Source organism: Pleurodeles waltl, chromosome 3_1 (assembly GCF_031143425.1).
Source record: "Pleurodeles waltl isolate 20211129_DDA chromosome 3_1, aPleWal1.hap1.20221129, whole genome shotgun sequence".
Lineage (NCBI taxonomy): Eukaryota > Metazoa > Chordata > Amphibia > Caudata > Salamandridae > Pleurodeles > Pleurodeles waltl.
The window spans coordinates 181,196,435-181,215,690 of NC_090440.1; the positions used below are offsets into that span (position 1 = coordinate 181,196,435).

Below are 19,256 nucleotides of genomic sequence, written 5' to 3' on the forward strand. Positions count from 1 at the left end.
CTCGGCCTGCAGATTTCAATATTATTTAAAAATGCATACACTCAAGATGTACATTTCCTACAGCCCGCTCCCCTGGGAGTGCCCTGATCCCATATCTCTCGTCCCAAACTGCGTGGCAGGCACGTTCTGCTCACGTTTGGGCTGTCACAAATACGTGCTTTGCTTCCGTAGGACAACATTGTGATGCATTTGTCGTTAGTCCTTCTTCTTCGACTGGGTTACTACGGCCCTGACGTCAGTACGCCCAGGGCGCGTGCTCGGGCGGGGCCTAGGTGTTCCTGGGGTTGACGTTGAGGTGGAAGCCGACTTGGGAGGTTTGAGCTCCGGGCAGAGTTCAGCCGATAGAGCGGCTCTGGGTACGGGGGAGGCCCTACCATGGTGGAGAACGCGAGCACCGCCCGTGGAGCTCTGGTGAGGCTTGGAGGGGAGCAGGTGGGAGAAACTGAGCAAGGGTGACTCGGAGCCGATCGGACGGGGCACAGTGCGCTAGGCATGGCAAACATTTTGAAGGGAGGCTGGCGAACCTTCGGACGGGGAAGGCGCTCCTCACCGTGCCTTAGGAAGGGGCTTTCATTTAGAGAACAGGGACGACCAGTGAGTTAACGTGGGCACTCTTCCCACCTCCTAAAAGGAGTGGGCATCGGCGATTCCGAAGTTGGGTCTACTTGACTAGGAGAGACCACGGGCTTCATCGGGGCAGGTGGCCGTTAACCAGCTTATGCTCCTGGTCTGAGGCAGGAGAGGGCTTCCTTGACCTCCGAGAATTGGGATTTTAGTTGGTGTTTACTGCGAGGAGGTGAGCGCCACGGGGCAGGTGGTTGTGTTAGTTTGAGCCTTTGCTGGTTGCGAAGTGTTTTGTGAAGGCGATCACCGTAGCAGGGCGGGGTGGCGATAATGATGGGGGGGCAGATGTCGGGCATGTCATGACGAGAGTAACTGATGGGTGGGCAGAAGTCACCATATGGGATGTGTAGACTGCCCGGAAGTACACACAGCGCGCTGGGTTACGATAATGTGAGAAGTACTTCGTCCAGGGCACGGTGCTTCATACGAACGTCTTTCAAAGCAACTAAAGGTGGGTGAGGTATATATTTCGAGATAGATCAGTAGGAGGTTGTTGGGTGAGAGCATTAGTGAGGGAAAGAGCTGGATCTCACGAGACCAAAATCGCTCTTTGCTTACCATTGCACATTGCGTGGAAAGTGACCGCACAGTGGCAGGACGTGCTCACGCGTGGAGGATATAACAAATGTGTAGTCGCGCCTCTGCATTTGTCACGAGAATACCCATCACCACATGCTGGATCACTATATTGACATGCATAACGCTGCCTAGGTAGAGTGTGGTGTCGTGGTCTTTCCCTAAGTCTGTCCAATATGAGCACAATAGTCACAATTTTTTGGATTTTTGTTCTGTTTTTTTAGAAGCGGGACGTATTCTGTAAATACGGATAAATGCTGTTATGATGTCAGCCGTACTTCGATCAGCTCTGGTATCAATTAATTGTATGGAAACTCCTACAATTGAATTTGTTCCTGTTCCAGTTTACTTGACGGCTATGCAACACAACATGTGTTTTATGTGCATTTTACACACTGCTTTTTAGTCACGGGAGTTGCGTAAGCACACACTTGTGGAAAGGTAGCGTGGCGTAAATGCTCTCGTGTTTAGTTGCTGCGCATTGTCGTCCGTTTAAGTGACAGGGTATCGAGAGAGGAAACGAAAGCTTTAGTTCCTAGTATATTAGTTAATAATTCGTGAGCTCAGTTTGGTGTACGTGGGCGGTGCTTTTTTTATATGCATCGCACACCGCTCATAAGATGTCACAGCAAACTCGTAGCTGAGTTTATGCACGGAGTAGATCAGATCAAAGCAGAGCGAGGGATAGCTCCACATGTTCTTGTTCAAAAGCAGTCACCACTCCCGTAGCCTCTTTTGTAATTCAAGGCAATGCAGGATTTGCTTGGTTATGATACTTCGTCATGTGTAAAGCAGTTGTGATGTGTGGTTTCCACATGACAAAAGGGTTTGGTGTTACTACGACCATTTGCATATGACATAATCCGAATTTGTTGCTTGAAGTCCTCTGCTACATCATGGGGGTGTAAATGCAGTATGTTTTGTCAATAACTGACACGTTAAACTTTGCCAATAAACTCTCCATATTTTTTCGCAGCCCCAAACAAGAGCCAATTCTGTCATTAACTTCAGCCATTTATTTCTGCGCAGGTGTCGCAAGACTTTTTTTTTTTCCTGTTGATGGTGTGCACTTTACTGACTGCCAAAGCAGCAAGGAACAATCTGTCACGTCTCTCCTTTTAGCATTTCTTTTTTTGCTGTACTGGGCCAAGGCCTCTTGGGGTGCAGAGCCTGATACGACTGTATTTGCTGGACCGTTCTTTTACGTTTTGAAATTGATGGTTGCTCTTTGAGAACATTTTGAAATCTGTCGATGCTTACTTCTAGCCCAGCAATCCTGTCATTCCATCTTCACCTGGAATGTACCTGAGCTGTCTTTCTATGGTAGACGATTATTATTACATCTTTATCCAGTCCTCACCTCAAACAGGTGGTTTCGTTAGTGATCTGTGTAAAGTTAAATGTGTCATCATAATGTTAGTGCATCCTGTGAGTGACGCACATGTGCTTAGTTACTTGATCACTGTGGAAACATATGTATCGGCTTTCGACAACGCCAGTTACTATGCAGTATTAAGATTTTCACCCTTTTGCAAACTTGGCTTCCACTTCTGTTGCCCTCCGAAGGCCCTTACTGCTAAAAACTCAGCAGTCGACTCAAAACACAAAAGCACCGATGATCTCCAGACGATACAATATGAACGTCCTCCTCATTGGTATACTAAGTCTTTTCCTGGACACTTCTGAAAAACAGTTGGTGAAGAGGTCAAGAGTAGACCCTCCGATCAGTTGGTCTGGCCGCATACTTTCCCTCTCTCGCCGTACCAAGAGATGCTTTTGCTCCACATCGAGGACAGTGCAACCTTTACACAAATGTACGGCATCCCCTAAAGGTTTCACTATTCACCACATTGCGGATAATCATTTAACATATAACGACTGTACTGCTGGAACTCTCCTTGAAATAAGAACGTACTAATAATTCCTCGTTGTAGCATAGTCGCATGGCAAGTACAGTTCTCCAATAAGGCTGCTGTACTATTGAATCTTAGCCCATTTCTGTAATAAATCAAAGGCCTTAAATCTGCTCATGGAACCAGTGGCTGTAGTAGCTGCGCATATAAATTAACATAATACAATTTCGCTCTCCAGCTCAAATTCCTATGTTTGTAATTCATAATCCTCTATCCGCTCCCTTCCCAGGGGCGGCCTAACAATTGTAAGTAATTTTGACGTGCTCGATGCTTATGGCATTCCAAAGCTTGGTGGCCATACTTAACACAGACTTCGAAGCAAATTGAAATACTGATCATTATTTTCTCTTGGACTAATGAGCCCACGTGTTGAGCCCGTTGAGAAGCAACTAGAATTAAGCATGATTTGTACATCTTATACTTAGTTTTGTGCATAACTGTAAATGCATAGGGTAATTTGTGGCAGAATCTTGTTAATATCATGATCTTACCAGTAATTAAGATTTCTCTAACCTCATTCATGCAAATGGCACACCCTGTCTTGAGTAATCATAATTTATATACCGAGCGTGGCTAGTATTGCTGAAGGTAAAATGATCAAATAAGGATGTGGGAATACTGACATTTAGATTAATGTTATTGTTTTAGAAAATCTCTGTTAAGGGATGAGTACGCTTGTCAGAACATCATATATTGATTTTCAGTGTACACTGGGTAGCCCCTACCTGACATTTTTTTTTTTTTTATAGATATTGTATTGTATTGTAATTGTATTGTAATCGTATTTATATAGCGCTTACTACCCCTGACGAGGCGTCAAAGCGCTTTTCGATGAGTAGCACGCTACTCCGGTACCCAACAAGAATTAGTGATGGATTAGTATAATTTAATAATGAGTACAGTTTTAGTATTATTATGAGTTAATTTGAGTTGCGGATATGAGAGTTTGTTAGTTAGATTGACTGGAGTAATGGAGGGGTGGAGGAGGAAAGAAATCCAGAAGTGTTAATTGGGAGTTTATCCTTCATTTACTCAATCCAAAGGCTTGGGATGAATAAAAGGGGGGCGGAGGGGAAAGAGGATGTGGAAGGGTTAGGGAGAGCATAGTAGCAGGGTGAGATGAATGCAGGAGAATTTAGTAGGGTTGTGTGGGAGGTCACAGAGGTAGAGTGAGGTTTGGTGAGTTAGATGTGGAGGTGGAGGGAAGAGCTTAGGCAGAGATACAGGGAGTGCAGAATTATTAGGCAAGTTGTATTTTTGAGGATTAATTTTATTATTGAACAACAACCATGTTCTCAATGAACCCAAAAAACTCATTAATATCAAAGCTGAATATTTTTGGAAGTAGTTTTTAGTTTGTTTTTAGTTTTAGCTATGTTAGGGGGATATCTGTGTGTGCAGGTGACTATTACTGTGCATAATTATTAGGCAACTCAACAAAAAAAAATATATACCCATTTCAATTATTTATTATTACCAGTGAAACCAATATAACATCTCAACATTCACAAATATACATTTCTGACATTCAAAAACAAAAAAAAATCAGTGACCAATATAGCCACCTTTCTTTGCAAGGACACTCAAAAGCCTGCCATCCATGGATTCTGTCAGTGTTTTGATCTGTTCACCATCAACATTGCGTGCAGCAGCAATCACAGCCTCCCAGACACTGTTCAGAGAGGTGTACTGTTTTCCCTCCTTGTAAATCTCACATTTGATGATGGACCACAGGTTCTCAATGGGGTTCAGATATGCCTTTCTAGCCCTTCTGGGGCGTTGAATAACGCCGTGGAGATGAATGTTGTTTTTACACATAATTGCTTGGAGTAACTTTTACGCTAATAATTATTAACTGGTAGTTAATTCCTTTGTAGGGATGTGTCTGGGATTTGCCCAGGGCGAGGCGTTTTACTGCCTTTGAGGCAATGTGTCTTCTGTTTGAGGGGAAAAAATACTTATTTGAGTCCAAAGCTACAATTTGCAAAAATTGGACTTTAGTACTTCTTTGACCGGTAGTGCACTGTTTTGCATGAAGCGTCCTGTTATACTATATGCACGCTCACACACGGTGACTGTGCACAGTCTGCCAAGAAAATTATATAAAGATTTTCTGCTCTCCGAATTTTTTTTATCCACCCTTGCTTGTCATCACCATAATAGTGACATTTTATATGCCCGGAAGGGATGGACTGTTTCTGATTCAATGCTGTCTGTATTGTAAAATAAAGATTACTCTCGTGCATCGCTTCTGTCTCTGACACAGCAGTCCGCTTCTGACGGGCCTCAGGCAGGGGTTCTTCCAATGTTGACATAATCCGCTCAGTGATGTACTGTTCTCCTAGAGAAGCGTAATCGAGCACATTACTTTATCCTTTTGGGTCTTGGTCTACATTTGGAAGTTAGTCTCAACCTAAAAATCTTGAAAAGAGCGAACTTAGTGTGTGTGTTGCAGACTTCATTTGCGCATCGAAATCGGATATACCTGAATGTATGTGCATCCACGGTATGGAATTGGCCCTATTTTATTAATTGTTTTCTTACAGACGTATGACAGACATGCAGCCCATGTACATTAGCTCTTGCACTGACGCACACTTCCCCAGGCGGCTTTACACATGCGATCACGCAAAATACCGTATTCGGCATGCCAAGACTGCCACCTGTTGAAGTGCCGGTTATATTGCTTCTTTATGCGTGATTGTTTTTAAATTATTTTTTAAAGAAAGCCTAGACATAATGTGATGGATGGAAGCAAAATGTGAATGTTGCTTTAACGGGCTAGGCCAGATCTGAAACGACATCTGCCATTGTGAGGTGCAATTTCTATGTCCTTTTATGGTTCGATAGTTAAACGTGGACCATCTATTATGTGCTAGGTTATCTGATGAGTTGTAAATTCTATTCAAGGTTCTTCCCTCATGCGGATATGCTGGCTGTTGTTGAGGGCACGGTCACATGTATTAATGTTATTCTAGCTGTGGTCGTTACCGAGATTTAAAGTATTACTGAAAACCTTTTTTAAGAGGTATTGGCTGTACTCGTGTCACGCAAAACGTGTTGCTGACTAAAATAGGCAGCGAACACGATATGCTGGCTAGTGCACATGTAGAGAACTTTGGTGGCGGTATTGCATTTATATGAAGCGGGCTTTCAGACTTAATCGATTTAGGGTTTATTGGGTTGCTGTAGGCAGTAGTAAAAGCGGGCGGGGTGGGTGGTGGCATGCTGAGAATTATCTCATTCATCCACAGGCTCGAAGGACAACCAGACGAACTGTTGTAGGGGGAGGGGAGCTCAAAATGTTTAAGTAGAATTATGGAAGGGGGTGGGTGGAGTGTACTAGATCAAGAAAGCAGCAGCAGTGGTGGTGAGTGCATGCAGGCATGTGGATGATTGATAATTTGCTGGCAGTGGACATCTTATCAGTGACACGTCCAGCATTGTGTAAACCGAATTGGGACACATTTAGAGGTAAAGTTAAATTCTAAGACAAAGATAATCAATTTACTGAGCTTCAAGACTTTGTCGGGGCTTGTCCATCATCCTCTTTGTCTTAGAAACAAAAAAGGTGCTCTTCTCTGCCTTTTTTTATTTCTTCTATTTTAGTTGTCTTTTTCGCCACTGGAGTGACCCACTTAACACTCTTGCGATTTTGTCTTCTATGGTGGGTACCCTCCTCTTTCTTTTGCAAACGGTAGAGCAATTGTTCCCTTGGGGAATGTATGTACCCGAGTAACTCGCCACTGTTAAATTCGTAAAAAATAAGCTTAATGTATAACCCTTTGTCGAAGCAGATTTCAAATGTCTACAATTCTCCGAACTCATGGTTTTGGTTTTTGTTTCAGCCGTCGTTGATCTCAGACAGTGTGAATCCAATGTTATCGAGTGGCACTCCCCTGCGTCAGCCCCCCAAGCAAGGCATGAAGTTGGAAGCTGTCATGGAGCAGCTACAGAAGCAACAGCAACAAATGGTTCCACAAGCAATGGAGATGCGGGCCAGGCAGATAAGAGAGGCTCAGAGACTTTATGCACAACAGCTGGCGGCGCAGCAGGCCTCTCTAGCTGCCACATCTGTCAAGGCAACTGGTAGCTCAATGATGGGCCAGCTGAGCCGTGCCCACCCTGCAGCTGGAGTATCTCGGGGCTTTCACCAAGATAGTGTTAATTCTGAATCTGAAGAGGATGAGGAAGAAGAGGAGGATGAAGATGACGATGAGAGCTTGTTGGATGAGGAAACGGAACATGGTGACCTGCATGACAGCATGGATGTGACTGACAGGGCATTGATGGTGTCCACAAAGCACTTTCACGTGGTGCAGCCGGACCACAGAAAAGAATCTACCTCAGAACCCCTGCTCCCTCAAGGACCACCTCCAGTGGAAATAAAGGAGGAGCAGGAAGACCCGTCAGATGACCTCTCCGGCTCACCGCCAAGTCATCCCAGCTGGGGAATGGACGAGCAGCTGAAACAGGTAATGAACATATGCCTGCACTGTGCACCGCCGCTATTTTGAGGCACCTTTAGGGTAGACTATTAGCATTTAAAGAATCGCACTGACAAGCAGTCTGTTTACAATGCAGTGTGGCAAATTGCTCAATATCAACTGCACATCACGTACTTAGTATCGCAGATGACAGGCATTGTTACGGTGTTGAAGAAGAAGTTTCCATAAATAAACTGTTATTGTTTGTAGTTGCCTTGCATAGCTGCCTGCCCTTGGCAGAGCTATTGCTGAGTTCGTTTACATCTCTTCCATAAGTATGCCTTTGAAATCTTTATAGTAGACCTGCTTTGTGGTTGAATGGTAGCAAACTTGCATGCAGCGGCTTCGGCATTTTAGATTTACCTTCTCCTTTCCTATATGGTAGTCAAATACAATCATAGAATGAACATAGGCCACAAAATGCACAGATTGGCGTTCTAGAATTAAATCAGCTTTGACTGTGCACACGGTCACCTGGAACACAGTGGTGGTGGTTTATTTTTCAGTACAATTTTGCCTTTAGAGGATTAAAAATCACTTTGGGAGCAAACCCATTGATGTATTCGACAGATATACTTTGTTCATTTTTTTTTTCCACTTCCATTTATTTGCTGTGTAAGTGGTAAACGGACTTTGAAAGAGGCATTCAAATTCAGAATCAGAACTACTGCACGGGATCTCGCTCCAGGCATGGAGCTTCACAGTACATGAACGATGGTTTTCCTAATTTAATTTGAAGGCATCAGAAGTACTGCGTAGTGCTGTTCTCAAAACCACTGCATGACGCAAACGTCTGTAAAGGTTCCTTTTGGTAACCAGTCTCTTTTCGTTTTAAGCATGTCAGCCCAGTATTATTGTGACTCTTCTAGCCTATATTTAAAACCTCTCTGAAACATATTTTTGTATTTTCAGTGTCTTTTACTTACTGTGCAAATCTTATTTTATCTTCCCTCACCCTTTTTTCCTTCTTCTCTTTGCCTTGCCACCGTTCCATTATTTAGAGTAGTAACACTACGTGGAAATAAATTCAAAGGTCGTTTAACAACACTTGTTTTTCATTCCTTAAAAACAATTCCTTGTTTTAACATTGTTTAGGGATATTTCTGTATTATGAAATATGCTGCTCGACCTTCTGATTTGGTCAGATCCTGCACAGTTTTATCTTCTTGTGTTAAAGTTTTTGAATATGTTTTGATGCAATGGGTATTCACACTGAACTTTTCTGCAGCCCGGTATTTGTTAAGAGTCTGTCTCCAATTTTGAGCATTACTTGACTAAGAGGTAAAGCAAAACTTGGTTTGCAGCTAGCAAAGGGACATCTTGAGAGAAATACCGAGACTCTAAATGTTGCGTATCGGTTCATAAAATTCACTTCTGTGTGGTACTGCCTGGAAAAGCCAATCCTTCTACTTGTCTGGTACTGTGCTTCCTAAGAAAATGTGTGGATAATTGTGGATGACATATGCTGTTGTATTTTGAATGACTTGGTGAAGGTTAGCAAGTGTAATGGGAGTTGAAGTACTGAAGTCGTTTTTTATTTTTGTTTTAACTCCCTTTTACAATTCTTAAAATGGTTGTGTGTAACTTAGACCACTTATTGGGAGTACAGCTGTTCTGGCGTTTTCGTCTGCCGTGAACTATTTATTTGATGCTGACATGATGCAGTATTGAAATTCCGCCCCTAGTTACTATTGCACTATGCCAGTGCTTGTTTGCTGTGTACCCTGTGCTAATAGCACGGGTTACTCGTCTCACTTCTCCAATCCTATCATAGAAACGTATTTTCAATTTTTACCTTTCGAATCTCATTGTGATGTAACTGCACAGGTGCTTTGCCATATTGTTTACATCACTTGCCCATACTTGAATGCACTGGTGAGAGTAGCAGATGCACTTCACTAATCTATAGCTTCCGGGAGAGACACCTGCTGCTTTTCAGTGGAGATCAGTTTTGCTCTGTCTTCGAGAGGTTAATGAGAGCAAACACACATAGACAGCCCAGCACTGCACCACAGCACGCATCATGCATACCACACAAAAACATCACATCCATACACCCCTAAGAGATAGAGAATAGAACTCTTCTATTTTACAAATCTCTGCACACTGTTTTTCAGTCTTATGGTGGAAACGTGTTGAACTATGTATTCTTTGTTTGGTTGCTTGTAAATAACTTAAATGTTAATAAACATTTATTTTTTAAGTTCAGTCCAGGTTCACAGTGCAGCTGTCTGATTTCTGATGGAAAAGGGCACTCGCTCTTTCAAAATCTTATGTATGTCATGGTTCTGTCACAGAGGGGAAACCTTTTTCCGGTGTGTGTGTCTATAGCGCCCAATTGTGTTATTATTCCTCAGTCTACAAGTCGTGTAGTCTTTTCTTTCCCTGAGCTCCTATAAGCATAACAGCCGTTAAGGGTCTTTAAGTGCTTGTTTTTCAGTATTGAAAAATCTGTGCCAATAGGTTCAGTCCTGCGACCAGATAAGTTGACCACTCTTGTGCTTGGGAACTCGCTAAAGCACCTGTCTTGTTAAGTAAGGGCAATTGCTGTATTTTAACGTGATGCATTTGGCGAATCAGCTAGTATTAAATTCAAATATGAACTTTTACACATTTCGTCAGTGCTTCTAAAGTCTGTAATCCCTTAGAAGTGCCACTCGAAACCGGGATTTTCCAAAGTGAATGTTTTGGAGAGGAATTGGTGTGGGAATTATATTTTTTCCCTTCCCTTCGCAAGTATTATTTTGTAATTCACAGTTTTACGCTTAGAATTGTTTTCTGGTCTCAGGGTGCTCATGATATTTACTTGTATGTGGTATATCCTTCCACAAGTCCAACTTTCCAAGTAATGGACAGCCTTTGAGTCCCATTACTGTAATAGTTGTTGTGAGATCTCCAGATCTGTGTTCTTTTGATCCAAGACTTCTGTGGATGAAAGTTTGTCGTGTCTTTCTATGCTCATCTGGAAATAAGAACATATTCTGCTGATATACAATCTTTTAAATACCTTTTACGGATCCTTTTGTCAATTTAGGTGTTTGTATACTGCTAAGTCTGGTTTAAACTAACCTTTACTAATGTTTGTGCGTGTACCGCAGATTTCCTAGTGTTTATTTTGCTTACATACAGCTTCTTGCGGTATGCTTTGTTCCAAGCCAGTTGTTGCTCGTTTGTTAATAGTTCTAAGGTGATGGACCTCTGGCCGTTAAGTTGATTGGTTCTCAAGTGGGTGATGGGTGGGCTTACTCCCATTTTTCAGCATTTGTCCTTTGAATATGCTTGATTTGAATTCTGTCAAGAAGACAGGACACTTCCGTATAAGAAAACTATGGCCATAGCAATAATAATCATTTATGTGTTGGTGTTTATTTATTTAGATAGATTCTTCTAATTTTGTTTTACCTTGATAACCTTGTTCTGTGCCAGCTCTTGGTGTAACAGTAGCTGCAGTGAATATTTACTTGTTGTAAAATTTTGAAGAGAAACGCACATTATATACAGTTGTGCATAGGACAGTGAGATAAGGTGGTTGAAGTGATTGGTTCTGGTGTGGATTGTCTGTATCTGTATCTCTATCCAAGTAGACATACGCACATAACATATTTACACTGTATAAATTGTATGATACAGGTAATCATTTCTCTCTCTGGTAGTAATAGTTGTTTTTTTAGGATCGAGCGCAAAGCGCTCTGTCCCTGGTGTAATTTCTCTGTAGGCTTTTAACCACACTCATCAGTTTGTTTGGTTCGTGGGCTTGCCTTCTAAAATTCGCTTGATTTAATTAGTGAAAGGCATGCATACATCATTCCTTTTCTGGTGTTTAGCCCTCCTCTAGCGCACTGGCCAACTACTGAAAACATACGAGGCTCCATGTGTTCCGTATGGTTTCTGGACTGCTTTTTATCTTCATTTTGTAGATAGCGTGATCTCGCTGGGCAGTAGTCTAGCACTTTGCATGACATCGACCCTGGTACATTGATAATTGCTCTTTTGCAGATATGTTTCATTGTGAGTGAACTTCTGTTTCCTTTTGTGTTTCTCCGTCACGCTTCATGGTGGCCGTGGGCTCGCTTATGTGAAACTGTTTTACTTTTCAGTTTGTGGAAAGGAAATTCAGGTTGGCAGTTGAAAACATAAATAGCTGTAACTCGAGCAAACGTGAGACCCATTGCATTGCAAATTCTTTAACTTGTGGAAATGGGGATGAGATGGGATTCACAGGAGGGCCTGTGGCAGAGTTCCAGTATACAAAGCCTAGAAGCTAAAAGGGATAAGCCTGAGGGGGGGTCCACAGAAGTAAAAATGTTGGGAACCACTGTTCTAGTACGTTGGTGAGTGTATGTTGTATTGAAAATTAGACAGCAGCCAGGAGGGCTGGCTGGGATATCTCAAAATAGAACACTTATGCCCACTTTGAAATAGATGCCCTCACAGACTATTTGTAGCCCACGTGTGCACATTTATAACTTACTACTTTCAAACAGTGAGGGGACTGGTGTTAATAGAGCAGTACCTTCATGGTAGCAACGAGAGGGGAATGTATCTCATAGGTATATAATATAAAGACCGTGCGTAGTAGTTCAAGGGAAAGGAAAGGTCGACAATGTGTTTTTTAAGGAGTGATACAACTACTGCAGATTTGGAGTGGAATTGGTAGGTGTTAAAAGTGAGTCACCCTGAAACGGAGAGTTTAGACTGAGGAACCATAGAGGTTAGAGCAAGATGTTTGATGGTGTGTGAACTGAAAGGACTCGATGCTTTGTCATGTTTTTTTCCCCCGAAGCCAAGTGCCGTTTTAAAAAAAAAATATTTAAAAAAAATATTTAACATGAGGACTTTGGGGAAATGATTGCACATCAATATTTTACTGTAGTCATTGCTCTTGTAATCACTTGCCCAGGGCTTTACACGAGCCCTGAACCTTTCAGACATATTGCATGCTTTGTTTTATGGGCAGTGTCAATCATCCATATGGGCGTGTGTTTGGGCTTGGTGGGCTGTTTGTGTTTAAATTGTGGTGTTATACACCCATACCTCCCCCTTTGGCAGTAGGTTTGATAAGCAAGCCTACTTTTATGCTTCTCTCTCCCTAAATACCACGACGGGCACTATCATGTAAAGGTTTCTATTTTTTTTTTATTTGCCTGTCGAGGGTAGAAGGCCTTGAACTGACCTTGCTCCACCCAAATATGCTATCTGTTTTCCGTTTCACTTTACTACGAAATAGCAATGGAGATAAGATGATGTATGTGGCCCATTGTCGTCACACAATTCTTGATTACCCTTCTCCCAGTCATGTTAACATTTGAATTGTGTGGACTGTTATTTTTGATTGTGATGTCTCATCCTGTGTGCGATTAGTCCCTCTAGTAGCTGTTTCTCAGTCGAGTTTTATTTTCAAGCACAGTCTATCTCTTTAGAGCACGTGTTTTGCATTGCTGGTGGGTGATATCTTGTTAAGACGTGGTAATAACCACGATTGCTTTCAAACTGCTGTTGGGAGGTGGTATCCTTTACGGGGCGCATACACTGTAAAACGAGGCGGTGTCCCAGCGCTGCCACACTGGGCACATGTCATCCAGATACAAAGCTGGATTTACCAAGGCTTCGGGCAGTATTATTTTGTCTACTGGTGAACGTTTACCTCCCAGAACATGCACCAACAGTAGTTTCTGTGTACGCCTGAGTGTTAATGGCTCCAAACCGCATTCGAACCGTTTAGTGCTGCTTCTTATTGCACAAGGATCGCAGTGGCTTCATTCCTGAGCGTAAACTCCTTCACATCGGCACTGCCCATGGTGTGCCCCTCCCCCAATCCTGTCGCCTCCTTCAAACGAGATCCGTCCTCAATCCCATAAAAGGCCGACTGCGGGGCTCTTGTGGGCTGCAGTTAGTTTATATTTCGTGAGCTGATGTGTCTGGGTGAACCCAGATTAAGAGCCGGATTGTCACTTTTTGTCCCACACCAAAGGCCTCGATCTGTACTGATATGAAGCCTCCACCAGTTGACCGACTTGTTTAATGTGTGGCAATTCGAAGGAATAGAGCTGCATTTACCCAGTCATCCGTTTGTTACAGTGCACTGTTTTAGTAGATGCTAAAAATAGCATCTTTTTCACTGATTTGCGAACTGAAATATGTTATTCTGGGCACACACAGTTTTTAAAAAGTCCACCGATCTATTTGTATCCACGTTGTCTGGGTTCAGCTATTCATGCACGTGTAACGATTTTAGCAGATGTCCTGTTTAATCAGTTGTCTACGTTTGCGCATGCTTTCTGGTTGACAAATACTTGAGCGTACACTGGAAAGTTATACTTTTGGAGCGTTTTTTATGCGTGAGTAGGACGCCATGAGGTACGAATATTAAACTAGCCTTTTGAACTATCGTCAATATGTTGGGGCGGGGGCGGCTTTCAAAATAATGAAATCCCATCGTACCCCTGAACGGAGCGGGGTGAGTAGCTGTAGCCAACTACATTGTTTGACAGTTTTTGCTAGCCGTGCCGCTGCTACGTTGTCTGCGGTTCCCGGGGGTCAGTGGAGCCCCTCTTGTTAACGTTAGGATCGCATGGAAGAACAGTTAACCTCCCTCGCCCCCAGACCTCTGAAGCCAAGATTGAGAAAAGGGCAGATGGATGTTATTCAGTCATTCACCCAGACCCGGGCAGCTCCCCATTGAAAACGCAGTCGAGGACGCCTTTCCCGCCACTCCCAACTGAAAGGATCACCACTGCGTGCCGAGTCAATAATTGTCGGACATGAGGGACGACAAAAGAGCGGGGCTGGGCCACTGACACAGGGCGACAGGGTCTGTTGACCACCAAGGTCTGGAAATTGGTCTGTGCGTCCCCGAAGGACAGGAAGGGGGCAGACCTCCTGAAGTGACAACCCCCTGGTGCAGCCTCACGATGGGCAGAATCGGCTCTTCCAGGACAACTCGATTAACAGATGTGAGCTCAACTACCTTGGATCTTAGCACATATGCCACATAAATAGCTTTAGGGTAGTGGCTAGCAGATGGGTTGAACGCGAGGGGGGTGGGACGTTTCAGCCTTTGATGTAAAAGGAAGCGGTTCGGACGCTAGTTCTGCTGGAAATCTGCTTTTGCAAAACTTTCGTCCTCTACAACGTTGTATTATTTTGCAGTATATTATATTGACTAGACATGCAGAGAAATCCCAAATCGCCAAACAGTTCCAGGATTGTACAGAGACTAATGGCGGTATTGTTCCTGTTGGTCCCTTGGATGAAGGGCCGAGTCTCCAGTCTCCTGACTGAAAGACGCTGGTACCAGTGAGACAGATTATGCAAGTGTGCAAATCCCGCAAGCGCGACCGCGAGGCCCTTGTGGCCTGTTTAAAAAAAAAAAAAAAACAAAAAAAAAAAACGACCTTGCCATAAGGAGCAGTGGATCGGATGATTTTAATAAATGATATTGGTGTACCCTGATGAAAATGACAAACTGTAATGTGCACTGTACCTTTGGGTGTGTGGACTCCCGCAATTTTGCCCGTTTCACTTGAAGGGGCAATTCTGTTTGCTCAATTGGAAAGGGTAAGTATGCCCAGACGTGGGTCCCGTGCTCGATATGCCACCAGAATCAAGTTAGCCTGGCATATGGAGGACGATACCCCGAAACTGGTCCCAGGATGCTTGTTTTCCGGTCCAGGGTGGGCCTAGCCTGGCAGTTCGGACTGGACTGTTCCCCTGGGAAGCAGGGTCAAGACTGGTTTGCATATGGCTGTATCCAAACTGGGGTACCGTGGTGAGCAAAAAAACAATGGATTTAGCCCAGATCTGTGACTGGGTTGAATGTTTGACAATGTCCAGCATTCCGTCCATCATCTTTTTGTGTGGTAATACAGTATATGTTCTAGAAACAATGGACTGGGAAAAAAAACGACAATAAAGTGGTGCAAGGCCAAAAGGAAGCACATAAGTTGTTTCTGCCATTTGGAATAAAAGAACACTTGCCAAGTAATTTTAGCTATGGGACGTTGTCTACTTTTCCAGCATTAATGACAGCAGGCATTGTGTTTCTTGTGGAAGTATTTGGGGTTCCCCACCCTTCCATGAGCTAGCCGCATTTGAGGGCGACGATACGGCAAAGCTTTGGAGTGTGTGAGTGTGTGTGTGTGTGTATATATATATATATATATATATATATATATATATAATCAAAAGTGTGTAATTCAGAGTTGGCCATTGGGAGCCAGTGCTTGAGTCAGACCACACACGTCTGCCCATTCTTTGTCAGTGATGGCTTTGCCCAAGTCCTCCTTCCAAAGGTCTCTGGCCGGCTGTGAGCCCCGTTGGGGTTCAGGTTGCGCAAAAGCATAAAGGTGAGAAAGGGTGCTGTTTCGGACAAGACTCTAAGCAGGAGGGTAAAGGTCTTACACACTGGGGACACTGCCGGAAAATCTCCATGTTCCAAAACAGTGCTTTAATATGAAAAAAGGTAAAGAGATCTGAGTCAAGCTGTAGATCAGCAGTAGCTGTCAGGTGTTTGAAAAATTTTCAGCCCGAAGAAAATACACTCCTCTCAGCCACACCCCATCGCATCAGGCATTGAGTGACCAACCTCTCCTGCAGTATACCATATAAAGGGGACCACAAAGGCTTCTGCACAGGAGAGTAGAGCACCTTAAAGCCAAGTTTTGCTTGCAGCCTGATCTAAGTCTGTTGAATACAAGCTACTATGTCATGGCACGATTGTTGGGCGGACGTGGGAGGGGGGTTGGAGATGGGGTGGAGGGGGGTTGGAGATGGGGTCTGGTTTTGCCTGGACGATGAGGACTGAAAGAGGGGGAGTGTTCTCGAGCATAGTGTGGCAGGTAGGACAAAACCAATAGTAAACGAAGGAGGCCTGAGCACAGAGATTAATCAGTTCAAACTTGGGGGCCACTAGACAAAAAGGGGGTAGATGCGGAAGGAGGACCATTTTCATGATGGCAATTTGCCCCACCAAGTATAGGGAAAGTTTAATCCAACTGCAGCTCTGCTCTTCCTGTTTATTAAATGCTATTCCATAGTTCTCTAGGGTAACATCTGATTTGGTTGTATTGACTCGGATCCCCAAATACTTTAAAGCGTCAGTTGCCCATCTTGGTGGTAACAAAAATGGGGAGGGTTTGGTAGCAGGTGTAAGGGGAAAAATAGAGGACGTGGTCTAATTGATAGCTACGCCGGCGACCACTTGTAACAAAGATAATTCCTGCATAACGGGATCAAGATTCTCCTCCGGGTCGCTCAGATATTGGGTGATATTGTCCGAGTTGAGAGACTAGTATGTTGCGTGGTGAAGGCCTCTAGCCCATGCAGTTGTTGTGCGGCCGACGACAGTGGTTCAGTTGCCAAGGCGTAAAGCAAGGGTGATGGAGGGCCCCTTCCCTTCCAGTGGGTATGGGGTCCAATAGCAGACAGTTCACCCGAATTTGAGTCATAGGTGCAGTGAAGAGTTGCCGGATTAAGCACAGGAAAGAGTCTGGTATTTCTAGTCTATGAAGAACCAGAAACAATAAGGGCCAGAGAGTCAAACGCTTTTGTGGTGTCAAGAAAAACAGCCACAGCCTTCTCCTCAGGTTGCAGTTGATGCCAGAAGACAAAGAGGGCGGAAGTTTGTAGGGAGTAGAGCGGTTTGGGACAAAGCTGGGTTGATCCAGTAAGACCAACTCTGGGAGCAGCAAGATCAATCTGTTGGCCAGCACTTGGGTAACATTATTGCCATCAGTATTAATAACGGGGAAAGTGCGGTAGGATTCGGAGCGGGGATTGTTTATCAGGCTTCCAGAATGTGATGAGGATAGATGGGAGCAAGATACCAGTTTGTAACGCCTGCCCATAAATTAGTAACAGTTGAGAGGCGTTAATCACAGAATATGCCTTATAAAATTTGGGAGGGAGGCCATCACTCCTGGGGGACTTGGAGGTGGCAAGTCTGCTAATTACCACTGTGACCTCTTCCAGGGTCAACAGCTCCGCTAGGAAAGTACGCAGAGTGCCTTCCAGCTAAACTAGAGTTAAGCAGTCAATTCTTTATATTTTATAAAGGTCTCCCTAGAATTTTTCTGAATAGTTGGTTTGGCAGCACATTCCTACAGACCCGGTGGGCCCCAATGGACTTGGCCATACTTGTATTCAGTTTAACAAAATAGTCTTTAGGCAGTTGTTAAAGAAGCCCCTTTGTGATTGGAGTTGATATTTTGACTAGTTCACAGTGTACTGACTGGTATCCGATTCATTTATGGTAGGATTTTTCTGTTTTTGCTCCTTGTGTTTTGCCTTGTTTCTATGGATAAAGTTGGCCTGCTGTACTGTCTGGACGGATTTGGTGCTCAAAGGTCCTGCGGGCACTAATGGGACACTCTTTAGAGCTTGGAGGTTTTGCCTGGGTGAGGGCACAATATCGCAATATGGTGGATTCGTGGTGTACAGTGTTTCCTACCTGTAACAGCAAGGTCTTGATTGGCAGAGGAGAGCCTTGCTGGTTCGTGGCCTTTGCCGGGTAACTTGTCAATAGGAACATCGGTCCCAGCCACTCCTGTGTGCTGTGGTATAGTGCCAGAGACCTGGGCCAGTCGTCCCCATGATAGAAGGGAACTGAATGCACCCTGGGGTCCTGCAGTGGTCTGGAATTGTGCTATAATTTTCTTTTGTGACCGTTAAGAATAAAATATGCCAGAGTATAAACTGCACTTGCTTCCTTACATTCGTCATTTTTGCCACATTCACTATTTTGATTGTGGTGGGTTGAATAGGAGAATCAGTGTTTATTTTTGGCTTGGAAAGGGAATCTGTGAACAGGATGGCAAAGTGACATGCATTTTAAGGATGAAAACATTTACACTACGGATACTTGGATAATGTGTAATTAAGACACTTGTTGAGGGATATCGGGAACTAAGTCAGGGAGACGAGAACAACTGTGATATGAAGTGCACAGTAAGATATAGACGCTATTATATTAGGATGGATGTTTGTAAACCAGAGGAGAGAATACACTGGCTGGTACAAAAATATGCACTCATTGAGTTGGGGAACCCACAGACCATGAAATGTCTTACTCTGGGCACGCATCAACTACATAGAGATTGGGAGACCTACATCTGCTGAATACACTAGCACATAGCATCCATAGATAATTAGTCTCAAATGCTCCCAAAAGGATTAGAAAAAATATTTACTTGGGGTGGGGAGGTGGGGGTATCACTAGGCTGACACTGATAGACAAGCCACCATGTGCTAAGTGGCACTTACGAAGTGCTGCAATAGAAAATGAAAGTAGGGTTGCTTCTTGGGACAGGAAGACACAGACACTTGGACATCACATGTATGGACAATTAGGCATGCAGACAATTAGTATGTGGCATGAAGATCAACACATTGGGACAGGGAAACCTCTCTGGCCAGAAAAGTGACACTGGAAGCATACACTTAGAGAGACCAGCAATATATGGAACAAGAGTCAATTGCCACTGATAAAAGGACGTCTTTCTTTGAGACTGGTGAACGTATATGCTGGACCCACAACAGGGAGAGGGGAACTGTAGGAAGTTGGCTCTGTATGTGCTATTTCAAAGTAAGGAATAGCATGCACAGAGTCCAAGGGTTCCCCTTAGAGGTAAAATAGTGGTAAAAAGAGATAATACTAATG

At 43.7% G+C, this 19,256-nt stretch overlaps 1 protein-coding gene across 3 annotated transcripts in view; it reads left to right on the forward strand.

Moving 5' to 3' along the window:
- The first annotated feature begins 214 nt into the window (after positions 1 to 214).
- The window catches only part of ARID3B (AT-rich interaction domain 3B), a 262,404-nt gene continuing 243,362 nt past the window's right edge, over positions 215 to 19,256 (forward strand). For 2 of the 3 annotated variants that reach the window (XM_069222119.1, XM_069222120.1), the window contains exons 1-2: positions 215 to 411; positions 6,962 to 7,588. In XM_069222119.1, the coding sequence (XP_069078220.1) occupies positions 376 to 411; positions 6,962 to 7,588 (663 nt within the window). In that variant the 5' untranslated portion in view covers positions 215 to 375. Of the gene's footprint in view, positions 412 to 916; positions 1,076 to 6,961; positions 7,589 to 19,256 lie in introns of those variants that run through there. The other variant, XM_069222121.1, reaches the window with a different exon arrangement.